The sequence below is a fragment of the Aotus nancymaae genome, unplaced genomic scaffold (genome assembly GCF_030222135.1).
Source record: "Aotus nancymaae isolate 86718 unplaced genomic scaffold, 86718_ANA_hifiasm-v0.15.2.pri h1tg000004l, whole genome shotgun sequence".
NCBI classification, from domain to species: domain Eukaryota; kingdom Metazoa; phylum Chordata; class Mammalia; order Primates; family Aotidae; genus Aotus; species Aotus nancymaae.
The window spans coordinates 37,408,843-37,422,513 of NW_026988415.1; the positions used below are offsets into that span (position 1 = coordinate 37,408,843).

The 13,671-nt window shown below is 46.4% G+C and overlaps 1 protein-coding gene across 1 annotated transcript; it reads right to left on the minus strand.

Moving 5' to 3' along the window:
* Positions 1–2,091: 2,091 nt before the first annotated feature.
* RTL9 (retrotransposon Gag like 9) lies at positions 2,092–13,406 on the minus strand. The gene is made up of 3 exons (XM_012451737.2): positions 13,373–13,406; positions 4,065–8,097; positions 2,092–3,524 (listed from the first exon to the last, which is right to left on the minus strand). Exons 2-3 carry the CDS (start codon positions 8,028–8,030, stop codon positions 3,405–3,407), a joined length of 4,086 nt encoding a protein of 1,361 aa, XP_012307160.2. The 5' UTR covers positions 8,031–8,097; positions 13,373–13,406; the 3' UTR covers positions 2,092–3,404.
* Positions 13,407–13,671: the final 265 nt, after the last annotated feature.

Below are 13,671 nucleotides of genomic sequence, written 5' to 3' on the forward strand. Positions count from 1 at the left end.
AGAGAAAGTTCTCTATACTGTTTCCTGAGGAGCAGAAACAGAAATGAGGTTGGTGGGTGAGAGGATGGCAGAAGGATGAAGGAACAGGAAATTGTAGCATTTGCTCTTCAGCTGTGCCCCAAAGACTGGTTGTGTGGAGAGGGTTCCTGGCATGTTGTCACCTGGAATAAAATGATTTAGAAGACATTCGTGGATTTACAGCACCTCGGGTGAGTCTCTACTCAGCAGGAGTAGAGACCAGGTAGAAGAACACAGAACTGGGGGCTGATGCATGGGTCTGGATAGAAGGCCTGAGGACCATTGTTCTTGACACAGGAACCAAGTCTGAACATTTGAGCAAGGGCAGGGAGATATTGCTGCAGGAAGAAGCTGAAGCTGTTTTTCTCACAGGAGCCTCATTGAGTCACATGGCCCCTGTGAGAAGCAATATTGTTTCGGTGTCCAGGTGATAATGTGTGGCACAGAATTCAAAGAGGCATTTCCACCCTTCTGGGCAGAGCCATCAGTTCTGTCAGCCAACGCTGCCAAAGAGACGGTAGCACCACTTAGGCTCCACTCAGGTGTGCAGCTGTGATCACCCCAGAACCCATGCCTGCCCTGAAAAGGGGTTTCTGTGTTCTCACAGATATAGGCACCCACCAGTAGCTGGATGGGGTGTAGTGGCACCCCTCAAGTGGCAATGTGGGCAGCTGACCCCCATGGGACAGGGTAGAAATCAAAGAACAACAAGAGAAAACTATCTCAAAGCGTGTGAAACTTCTGAGACCTGCCACAAATAATTGGAGGAAACCTTCAAGGGACTGAGGTCCTGTAACACAGGTGGGGACAGGGATCCATGACATCTGAGATTTTCCTACTTATGGGACTTTATTTTTACCCATGGGCCAGGGAGGCCTGCAGAAACTTGAAACACCATTTTATAGCAAATGAACATTTCAAAATAAAACTTTTAGGGTGGGTAGAAGAACAGGGAGTGAGCTCTGGCAGGGTATGATTGGGCTTGATTTATTCCATTTATCTCTAGTGATGTTAGCTTGAAGGAGAGGAGTGGCAAAAACAAAAAAAAGAAGAATGGCTACGGAGAAAAATAAAGAAAAGAGTTGCCATCCTTCTCCATTTATCATGGCCATAAGAAAATTAGGTTCATTTTTAGGACATTGTCCTTTCTGTATACATTTTTCCAGCCATAAGTTGTGACGTCTATAATATCCACTTCTTTTGAGCAGAGAGAAAATTCGACAGTGCTTTTCCTAGCTAAGAGCAATCCTGGCTGAAAAAGGACGTCCAAACTCCACTTGGTCTTAGACTGGGTTAGGTGTGAGCCACCAGGCCCAGAGAGGAGGGGGAAAGGTGGGTCCCCAGGGCTGGTCATCTCTCTTTCTGGAATTCATAGTTCCTGACTTATCACACCTTCTTTCTCCTGAGGCAAAAGCACTAGTGACTGAGGCAGCTGCAGGCAACCCACACAGCCAGATTCTTATGTACAGTATCATGGGTCTGCCAATTTGTCTGTCAATCTTTCCTGAGAATCACTTTCCTCTTCCGAAATCAGACCCAAAGCTTAGGGTAATGGAGCAGTGGACTTGACTCCTCAGAGAAGGTTAGGTCTCTATCCCTGAATTACCATCTCTGCTGCCACCACCCTAGATTGAGTCACCGGGCCAGTTAGTCACCTGGACTATTGCAGTAGACGGCTCAGCTGCTCTCTGATCCCTTCCTCCATCCTGTCTCCAAATTGTTGTCAATTTAACTATCTATATTAAGTTTCTAATTACGTCTCTCCTGTTGTTGAAAGATCTTTGAGTAACTCAATTATATGTACTACTATTGAATACATAAATTGGTTCTATTTGTATCAAATTCCCCATTGTCCTGATTTCTTTTCTTCACAGTCTTCGCAATTTCAATCTATCTAAGTTCAGTGTGTTCTTGTTCTCCCCGCTCCATTGGAATGGAATGTTTACATCAGCAGGATTCTTATATGTCTGTCCCCAAAACAGTAGCTGACATAGGTTAGATGACTAATATTGGTTGAATAAAGGACTCAGAAAATCAAATTCTAGTAGCCACAATGAACTCTTTTTTCATAAATGAAGTTTATTTACTTTTATGATTATAAATGTAATACATGCTTACTGTAGAGAATGTGGAAAGTACAGAGAGGTAGAAAGAAGAAAATAAAAACTACCCATAACCCCACCACCTGAAAGCAAACACTGCGCACATTATGTTGTAACTATGCCTGTTTAGAGACCAAGACCCTCATCAAGAGTGCTGGCCATGAAGCATGACAGCCAAGGGGAGCGAGGGCAATTAACAACTGAGGGGGTCACCCAGAGGTCAGAGCTAGAGCACCCGCACTGAGGGACAAGACAAAGGCCATAAACAACAGCTCAAGAGGTCAGAAGCTTACAACACAATAACAAGTTGTGTTATGGTAAGAGTGTAGTGAGATGGTGCTTGCCAAGAGTTTAGCCCAGTGCCTGTCACACGATACACTATCAATAACTAGTAGCCATTATACTGTCACTATTATTATTATTATGGGTCAAAATGAATGGTTCAGGATGGATACTATAAACAGGGCAAGGACCCTGGAGACCCATGTTAGGTGCTATGAGTTGGGGCATATGGGGCAAGTCTACTGGATTACAAGGGTGGTATAGGAGTGGGCATCACTCTTCTTATAGGCTCCCTTGTCAGGTGGAATAGAACCAGGTCTTTCTCAAGTTTGCCTGCCGACACATGGCAAGATACTCTAAGGTGTTACTTGTTTGTTTGTTTTGAGATGAAGTCTCACTCTATCGCCAGGCTGGAGTGCATTGGTGCAATCTTGGCTCACTGCAACCTCCACCTCCCAGGTTCAAGCGATCCTCTGGCCTCAGACTCCCAAGTAGCTGGGACTACAGGTACGTGCCACCATGCCCAGCTAATTTTTTGTATTTTTATTAGAGACGGTGTTTCACCATGTTAGCCAGAATGGTGACCTCGTGATCTCTTGACCTCGTGATCCACCCACTTCGGCCTCCCACAGTCCTAGGATCATAGGCATGAGCCACCGCGCCCGGCCTCTCTAAGGTGTTTTGAGGTAAGATATGATTTATCCTGCCTACACTTCCCCCTGTACCAAGAACTAGTACTGGCCTCGGTGGTGATGAGAGTTCAGAACCTCACACACCATACTCTTGTAGTCCACACTCTGATTGTCAAGGCAGGTCATAGGCATGTGGGTGAAAGGGAAGGTCAAATCAGCCAAGTGAGAGGTAAAGTGGGATGTGCCTGGAGGGGGAGGCTGAAGGGTGAAGGCAACAAGGTTTATGATGTAGTTGAATGGAATGGGTCCAGGAACCAGTCCTCCAGTTAGCAGCCGAGTCAGATATCACAGGAGAAGATTCCATGGAGTTTTACTTGTTGGTATGGGCCTTCTGATGATGGCCTGTGCTCTGTCCAAGGTGGTCATGAAGACCTTCTTGGGGGTCTTCATGCTCTTTCAGGTAGTAACAACGTTTGGGAACATGCTGGTGCTGGGAGTGAGAAAAAGACAACAGAGGTAAGAGCCACACTTACTATGACAAGGAGTGTTCTGCCTGGATAAGTTCTGTAATTTAGCAGATCAAGGCACTTTGCTAATTTATCTCACTTGCATACAGTATGACCAAGGACTAGGGTCATCTAATTACCTAGTGACCTGACTCCACAACACATGTTACTGTAGATGAGCCCCAGCTCCCAAAAGACCCATTTCTTAGAATTGGACTTGGAACAACGGGAGAATTGGGACTGAGGCCAGCCAGTTCCCTCATAATCAGAAGAATTGGTACTTCAACAATCCCACATCCTCAGTAAGCTGGGCTTGACACTGCTCCTCAAAGTAGTTAATATACCCAAAATAACTGCAGAGCCATGCTCATTTGATGAAACTCCAGCTTGGGGTTCATGGTCTAGGAGCGCCATGCCTCCCCCTTGCCTTTTCCTGATTCTACTCAAGGAAGCAGGATATATTCCCTATCATGACCTCCTTATTTCTCTGCTCAAAAACCTTCAGTGGATTTCCCCCCCATTACCTCCTCAGTCTGCTGCTGAGAGCTCAATTCATTCTCCGTGGCCTCCTCATTATTCCGCTTACAGGCTGTTGGCAGGACCTGGCTTGAGTTGCCTGGGGAATCCTTCTCTTCCGCCAGCTGGCACTCAGTGTAGAGAGACCTGTCTATCAGCTCCTTTAGGCTGCCAGCCACCTTCAGGAAGATCCGACCCATTTTGGTGGTAACAGCTTCTGAGAGTCCTTCCAGAAACCTGGTCCGTAGAATGGCATCAGACCAAGATAAATGTCGGGCCAGCAGCAGGAAGTCAGTGGCATACTGCCTGACTGACTTTTGGCCCTGTTTGGGATGGCAAAGAACAGCACTGAGGACGTCTATCTCAGACAGGGAGTCATATAAGCCCTGGGATCTTCTCAGGAAAGATTTATTTTCATCTGAGAGGGGGTGTCCTACCTCCATCTGCAAGATGAACCACCTCTCTGGTGCTCCCAGATGAAGTGACACCAGAAATGCCATTCTCTCTGAATCATCCAAAAACCCTTTCATTTGCTTCTCCTCATCAATCTCCATCTCTTCCTCCACAGGGCATGAGCCCCGGGCTGCCTCCTGCTCTTCTAAGAGGTAACAAAGTGCTGGGGTCAACATTCCGAAGGATGGCACTTCCTCTCGTGGTGGGTTTGTAGTTTCAGGAATTGTGGCAGTCATGTGTGGTCTGGGCTTTGATCCAGAGGCTGTGATGTTAATGTGAGAGGTGGATGCCTCTCCAGAGTCTTCGGCTTTGATTTCCAGAGTGGGCATCACTCCAAAGGCTGTCTGTGGGGTGGACATTGTTCCAGGGCCTGGGGCCCTCATTAGTGGTGTGGACATCCCTCTAGAGTCTGTGGCTGTGATTTGTGGCATGGACACCCCCATGCCACATCCAGAGGCTGTGGCTCTCGGTAGTGGCATGGACATCATTCCAGAAACTGAGGCTCTCATAAATGACGTGGACATTGCTCCAGAAGCAGAGGCTGTGGTTGGCGCTGTGGCCATCCCTCCAGACACTGTGTATGTTGTTTGTGGCACGGACATAGATCTAGAGTTCACAACACTGGTTTGCAAAGTGGACATTGCTCCAGAGGCCATGGTTTCCATTAGTGGCATAGACATCTCTTTGGAAGCCATGGATGACATCAAAGGCATGGGCATTTTTCCAGAGGCCGGGGCTCTCATTAATGGCTTGGACATCCCTCCAGAGACCATGGCTGTTGTTTGTGCAGTGGACATATGTCCAGAGGCTGAAGCTCTCATTAACTCTGTGGACACAGCTTCACAGGCTGAGGGTCTCCTTAGTGGTGTGAACATAGTTCCAGAGGCTGGATCTCTTACTAGTGGTGGGGACACCCCTACAGAGGCTGGGGCTCTCACTGGTAGTGTGCACATGTCTCCAGAAGCTGTGGGCATCATTTGTGGTGCGGATGTCACTCCAGAGTCTGGGGCTCTCATCAGTGGCATGGGCATCCCTCCAGAGGCTGTGGATCTCATTAGCGGCATGGACATTGCTCCAGAGATGGGAGCATTCACTTGTGGCATGGACAGCATTCCAGAGGCTGTGGCTGTCATTTGTGGAGCAGACATGGCTCCATAAGCTGGGGCTCTCAGAGGCGTGGCTATCTCTCCAGAAGCTGGAGCTCTCATTAGTGGTAGGGACATCTCTCCAGAGAATGAAGCCCTTGTGAGCAGTGAGGGCCTCTCTCCAGAGCCTGAGGCTCTCATTAGTGGTGTGGACATTGTTTCAGAGGTCCAAGCTCTCCTTGTTGGTGTGGACATCATATCAGAGGTTGGGGCACTCATCTTCATACCTGCAGCAGTCATGGATCTCATGGACGACATGGACATTCCTCCAGGATCTTGGGTGCTCACTGGCTGGCTGGGCATCTTTCCAGAAGCTGTGGCTCTCATTAGTGATGCAGGTATTTCTCCTGGGTCTTGAGCTCTCATTAGTGGCATGGACATCCCTCCAGAGACTGTGTCTGTCATTTGTGATGTGGACATTGCTCCAGAAGCTGCATCTCTCATTAGCAGTGAAGACATCCCTCCAGAGGCTGTGTATGTCATTTGCGGCATGGACAGAGCTCCAGAAGCTGTGTCTCTCATTGGCAGTGTGGACACTGCTCCAGAAGTTGTGGTTGTTATTTGTTCCATTAACATTGTTCCAGAGGCTTGGGGTGTCATTAGTGGCTGGGACAATGCTCCAGAGGCCAGAGCTCTCATTTGTGGACAGGACATCATACCTGGGGCTGCGTCTCTCATTAACAGTGTGGATGTTGATCCAGAGGTTTGGGCTGTCATTAGTGGGGTGGACATTGCTCCAGAAGTCATGGCTTTCGTTTGTGGTGCAGATGTCAGTCCTGAGGCCGTGGTTCTCATTTGTGGCACAGACATTGTTTCAGAGGCTGTGGCCATAATTGACTGGGTGGACATTGCTCCCGATGCTGGAGCTCTCCTCACTGGCGTGGACATCTTTCTAGAGGCTGAGGCTCTCGTGCGCTGTTTGGCCGTGGCTTTCATAGAGCGTTTGAGCCTTGCTCTAGATGTTTTGGACATTGTTAACTGTGTGGACATTACTCTAGAGGCTGTGGCTGACATTTGCTCTGTGGACATCACTCCAGAGCTTGTGACTGTCATCAGTGGGGTGGTCGTCATGGCTCCAGAAACTGGAACTGTCTTTTGCAATGCAGACATATTTCCAGAGGCTGGGGCTCCCATTAGCGGTGTGGACATTGCTCCAGAGTCTGAAGCTCTTAGTGGTGGTGCAGACATCACCTCAGAGGCTGTACCTCTCAGTGGCAGAGTAGACATGATTTCAGAGTCTAGATTTTGTGTTGACCATGGGAACATCACTCCAGAGCCTTGGACTGACATAATCTGGGTGGGCATCACTCCAGAAGGTAGGGCCATCATGACTGCTGGGGACATTGCTTCAGCATCTGGAGCTGGCTTTGGTAATATGGACATTTCTCCAGCATCTGGGACTGACGGTAGCGGTGTGGACATTACTTCAGAGTCTGGAGCTAACATTAAAAGTGAAGGCATTACTCCAGCACGTGGGTCTGACATGAGTGGGGTAGACATTCCCCCAGAGTTTGGGATGCTTGTTTCCTGGGTTGGTGTTCCTTCAGAAGCCAGGGCTGACATTATCAGTGAGGATATCGCTTCAGAGTCTGTGCCTGACATTAGCAGCGAAGATATCTCTCCAGAGGCTAAGGCAGTCATTAGTACTTTGGACATTGCTTCAGTGTCTTCATCTGTAATTTGCAATGGGGACATTTCCTCAGAGCTGGGAGCTGGCACTGGCTGTGTAGACATCACTCCAGGATTCATATCTGGCATTAGGATTGGGGATATCTCTCCAGAATCTGGGGCTAGCATTAATGGTGTGGACATTGCCTCAGAGGATGAAGTGCTCATTATAGGTGTAGACACCACAGAGGATGGCGTTGGCATTGCCAATGGTGATATCTCTGCAGAATCTGGTGCTACCATTAGTGTTGTGGACATTGTTCCAAAGTCAGGAATTGTCATCATCTCTGGGGACATTAACCCATACTCTGAAGTAGACAGCAATGGGGACAATGTTTCAGAATCTAAGGCTGGCATTAGCAATGGGGACAGTGCCCCGGGGTCTGAAGCTGGCATTAGCAATGGGGAAAGTTCCCCAGAGTCTGAGGTTGGCATTAGGGGTGGGGACAAGGCTCCAGAGTTTGGTACTCCCATTAGAGGTGCAGACATGGTGTCAAAGGCTGGAGATGTCATCAACTGTATGGATGTCCCTCCAGGATCTGAGGCTGAAGTCGAGACTATAGGCAACTGTATATGAGAATGCAGAATCTGGACATCTGCTCTGGTCTCTGTCATTGGTCTAGAGAAGGCCATCCGCTTGTTTGGGGGCTCAACATTTTCCTCCCTCATTGTATTGTTGAATTGCAGTGAGTGTAAGGGTATTGACATGTCTGCCACAGCAACAGGACAGTGTAGAGGAAGCCCCTTCCTGCTGAAGGCCAAGCGGCAAGGAAATCTGTAAACAAGAAACAAGTTTAGAGGTCAAAAGCCAATATTGGGAAATAGACAAATTGTTCATGGTGGAGACCTGTTTTATGCGTTGTCAGGTATATGGCATTGAAGGTGAGGCTATCAACAACTTTGGAGCTGGTGCAAATACCCCTTCTGCCTCTATCCTTTTCAAACCAACCCGCCCAGTTACACAGCACAGCTTCTCGGTTTGTAAATGCTATAAACGCCAGCAAACTCCGCAGCCAGGAGCCTGGACAGTCCTGACTCAAATAAAGCAGCAGCACCACCTTCTGGCCAAGTGTAAGAAGTGCAGGTTCCTAGGCTGTATTCTATCCCAAGGCAGTACTCACAAGCTAGCCAAGGTACTGACAGGCCTGAATGAGAAAGCCCTTTGCCCCAAGATAATCATTAGTTCCTGGGGCTCATTAAATTCTGCCAATGATTTAATCTTCATTTTACTATTCTGATGGCCCTAAATGTTCTCCTAAGGAAAAGGGAGACATTTATGTGATCAACGACTGAGAGCAACATTCCATGAACTGAAACTTCTGCTTATTATTTTCATTATTGTTATTAATAACAGCAACCACCACCCCATTACTACTATTTATTGCTTCCCGTAGTATGTGCCAGGCACTGTACTTTAGACAACTGTCCACAACTTCCTATAATGTGAGGGCCTTTGTAAGCATTACCCCATTTGGGCCTTACAATCTCCTGGGCAACAGATAATATTATTATCCCCATTTTACCACCTTTCTCAGATTCGCCAAGTTCAAGGCTAAAATGGGGTCACTGTGACAGTGACAAACTGTATATCATTGACTCCGACCCCCTCCTGGGGATTGCCTAGTGTTCGGCATCCCTGAGCTTGCATTCAATTATTTCTCTGGCGTCCTAGACCATGGGTCACTTAAAGCCTAGTCTCTAGCATGTACAAGTTTCAAGTTTTTCTGATGACATGCGGATGGGCAATCCCAGAGCCTCACCCCTTCAGCCTGCTCCAATAAGCAGCCCCAAAAGGGGCTTCTGAACACATGGCTTGGAAGCCAATGCAAATATTACACAATGTTGACATGTTCCCACAGCCTACCCACGCCAAAACCAGAAACTTGCTACTTTGGGACAATGTCACAAAAGTCATCAACTCATGGAATTGTGATTCCATAATAATGAGAAAACTTGCAACAGAAATGCTAACAGTGAACTGTTCTTTAGCATGCACTGACTGGCAAGCACTCTGCCAGGCACTTTACATGTATCATCTCATGTGGTCCCCATAGCAACACTAAGAGATTTCGGTTGTAGTCTTCATCTTACAAATGAGAAAATTCAGACCCAAAGAAGCTTAATAATTTCTCTGCAAACATGTGGATTCCTGAGTCCATTCAGTTCCAGAGCCCCCTACTCTTCACCACTGTGCTATAAGGATCCACCTCTCCCCCTTTCTCCCTACCGAAACCTCTGCGTCTGTCTCCAGCCTGGACAATCCCAAGATGAGGTGTAATAAAAGAAATGCTGGACTCCTGCTAACACCATGGTTATTGTAATAATTGGTGCAATGGGAAAGATGAGTCAAAAGAGCAACCACAGACCTCCATTTCCCATCTTCAGAAAAATTTCTGAACATGCCACAGTTTCCTACCAGGCAAAACCCAGAAAGATCTTACCTTGCCAGTGACAGAGGAGAGGCAGAGAGTATCCTATGCGCCCCTAGCTCTTTTATTCTGGCCAATTAACTTATACCTCGTGCCCAGCCAGTTCCTTAAAGTAAGACCCAATACCAGCAGCTGTTCTTTGCAATCTCCCTTTGCTATCCCCTGCCACGCCCCCCTGCCCGCCAGCCAGCCTGCCCGCCCACCCGCCCCACTGCTCCTGACTTGCTACTGCTTGCTCTGTCTTTCTGGTCCCAGATTCCTGCCTCTATATAGGCTCTGACACTTGCCTCTGGCCGCCTTTCACTTGACAGTCCTCCAGAAGCTCCACTTTAGCACTTGGCCTATGCAACTCCACCCCTCTTCCCCGTTGCCCCCAACAGTCCCACCAGCCTGTGCCCCACCCTACTCTGCCCGCCTCTGGCAGTCCCAGAGAAAAGAGGAGATTAACACAATTAAAGAGATGAGACAAGAAAGGTCCTGGCTCAGGAAACAAGATATATAGCCTCTGTGGCTGAGCAGACACAGGAGTCCTGGGATCCAGGCACTGCAACTGATATGACATACAAGCATAGGTAGAGGGCTTGAGGGAAGGGAACTGAGGCTGGAGATTGAGTGGAGCAGCATCAGAAATGTTTAAAGAGGTTCAGGTGCAGAAGAAGAGGGTTTGGGAGGATGGTCAGTGGGGGATGGGAAGCACACACCTTAATAGAGCCCTGTAATGGTCATGATAACAAAGGCAATTTACCCCAGGGTCAGAGACACGAAGGGGAATCCAGCCACCAGTATCCCTGCCACAGGACTAGGATTCAACAGCAGTGCTCCGTGGATTTCAGACTCTGTGGATTTCAGACCACTAGCAAGAAAAACACCAGCCTTGAGCATACCAGGTGAGGGCTTGTTCATACAAACAGGGCTACGGCCTGCTTTCTAGAACTAGGGCACAAGGTCAGAGTAGAACTAGCAGAAAGGTTTATCAGAGTCCTCTAGTTGTCCTGAATTGGTGCAGTCAGTCGAAGGGGAGAAACCCTCAGTCTAAGGGAAGAATTGGTCCCTGAGCCTTGGATAGGGCAAAGCCTCCAGGTGAAGTTCAAGCAGCCCTGTTCTATATCCCTCTATAGGGATATAGAGTTTGACAAGGGAGGCATTCAGGTCATTATAAACCTCATAATTAGTGACCAACAAAAACTGAGCACTTGGGCTAAGCACTAGACATGCATTATATCATTCCGACCTCCCAGCAACACCTGTAAGGTAGGCACTGGCATCATTCCCATTTTATACACGAGGAAATTAGCTTGGAGAAGTCTATGTGACCACAGTCACATTAAAAAAAAAAAAAAAAAACAATTTTAGCCCTGGTCATTCTGACCGAAACCATTTTATCTCTCTGTACTCAGAGAAGTGATTAGAAACTCTGATCACTCTGCTCACTGCCATCTCCCCCACACCACAAAGCAAGGAACTTTCTTACGACAGATGGCTGGAGCCTTGTGGTAATCATAACAACAACAACAACTGATCTTGCTTGAACTCTTCCCACATGCCAAGAACGGGGCTGAGGACTTCACAAACATTATCTCATTTGATGTTTACAATTACCCTGTAAGCTGGTCCTTTTAATTCTTAGTATACAGGTAAGGAAACTGAGCCTCCATGAGGTGAATTGACATGACCAAAAGCACACAGTTCTGTGTCACTCCAGAGCTCACTACACTATAGTACTCAAAAGAAAAATTCCAGTCACTCTCCTTTCCCCCGAAAGCCAAAAAAAAAAAAAAAAAAAGTCACAGAATAGCATTCTGTTAACAATGGCCTCACAACAACAACTATTATTATTATTAATATACCTAACAATCAAAGCTAATGTTTACTGTGCTAGGCACTGCACTAAGTGCTTTATCTACATGCTCTCATTTGACACAACATCCCTGTGAGGTAGGTTCTATTAGCACCTTCATTTTCCAGATGAGAAACCAGAGGCACAGAGAGGTTAACTAGCTTTCCCCATGTCACACAGCTCCAGGGCATTATTCTAACACAACAATTTTGGAAATAACTTAAATGCCTAATGTTAGAACACAACTTGCTTAATGATTAAACAAATCATGGTGCAACTGTAGTAGCCACTAATGTAGCCATTGAAAATACATTCTAATGTGTACATGAGGATCTAATTTTTATAAAAATAAATGTGTAGATTTTTGCATAGGAAAAAATAAAATCTGGAAGGATATATACCAAAATGCCAACAGTGACCACAGTTGAATGATGGGATTAGAGAGGATGTTTTATTTTCATTTTTCTTATCTGTATTTTCTCATTGGTCTATAATGGACCCATAATGCAAAAAGAAAAAACTAACACAAGTTCATTTTATTTTTTTTGAGCTATGTTTCCCTAGGGTTCTTTCTCAAGCACTTTTCACTCCTCTCTTTGTAAGCTCTCTCTAGGGATCCCCAATATCCCCCACACCCAAGCAACCTTTCTACCCCAACGAGCTTAATGGTTGTACTACTTGATTTTGTGTTTTATTTTTGGTTTGTTTTTAAAAATAATTTGTTCTTTCTCTAACTTTTATTTATGTTTAATAATTACATAAGTAATCTAGGAATATATACTTAGGATAAAGACTTGAAATCCTCCCCACAGATAAAGCTAAAGTCCTGAGAATGCCCCAACCCCCATCCCCACAAGTCCCATTCCTCTGTCTGTTCACAGTTGGGTGTGTCTCCTTCCAAACTTTTTCTGGCTGCAATGGCATTCAGAGTTCATATCATGCAATTGCTTGCAAAACCCAGTATGGGCAAAGAGCTACAGTTAGAAAACCTTTCTGGCACTGGTCACTCCAGGGTTCCAGGTTCTGGCCCATTGTGACTATTTTAATCACCCTGCTTCTAAGGAAGCTACTGAGAGAGGGTTCTTGCAAGCTCAGCCCATTTGAGGCATAGACTTCTGTTCTATTAAAGCCAGAGTCTCTAAGAACACAGAGAAGACAGGCCTTCTAAGGAAGGAAAAGCCCAGAAATTGCTGCTTACCATCTCTCAGGTCCCTCACGTCCCACCCAGTCTACACTAATCAATATGGCTAGGAGGTGTCATGCTCCTGCCTCACAAAAGGTAATTGAGTTTAGGGGATTGCATGGCTAGCTGCTCGGGGAAATAAGAATAAACAAGAGATGGTTCAATATGTCAACAAATAGCTTTCCAGCTGTTGAAAACAAGCCTTTCCCTAGATTCTCAACAATATCTTCTCCCAGAGCCCTAGCAAATAGGCACCCAGATAACTGAAAACAGACAACCTAAGGCTAAAGAAATACCTGCTCTACTTTAGGATCTTCTGCCTTCTTTGATCATTCAGGGAAATAGAAATCCTCCCTACTTCCTTCCCCCCCCCACACACACACAGCCCTGACACTTAAAATGCCCACCCAGCTCTTTATAAATAAAGAGGGGGAAATAGCTAGCATTTACTGAGTGCTTACTATGCCAGGCACTATGTTAAACACTTCACATACATCATCTTATTTATTGCACGATAAGCCAATAAAGCGGTTTTTTTACTCTCATTTTCTAAATCAGCTAAAGAACTGAACTAGAGAGAAATTAAAATCAAGTAACTTACCTTGGCTCTCACAGCTGAAAGAGAGTGAAGCTGGGCTTGTCACTCGGGTCTGTCTGACTCAGCCCGTGCTCTTAACTCACAGGAGAGTCACACACTGTCTTCAAGTCTCTGAAGGGCTGTCATACGAAAGAGAGGGTAGGTGTGTTCTGGGTAGCTCCAAAGAAAAGGGTTTGACTGTTAGTTGGGAATTATGCTTTCATTGGATGTGCTGCAAATTCCCCAAACAACATGTATATGCATGTCCAACTCTATAGGGAAAAGAACATTATAAGAAGAGCAAAGGGAACTGCCTTGCATTA

Bases quoted from the DNA above. Each gene is read 5' to 3' on its own strand.
- RTL9 (XM_012451737.2), bottom strand. From the start codon at position 8,030: ATGTCAATACCCTTACACTCACTGCAATTCAACAATACAATGAGGGAG. The intron at 3,525-4,064 runs GTAATGGGGGGG...TCTCACTCCCAG, and splicing joins CTCAGCAGCAGACTGAGGAG to CACCAGCATGTTCCCAAACG.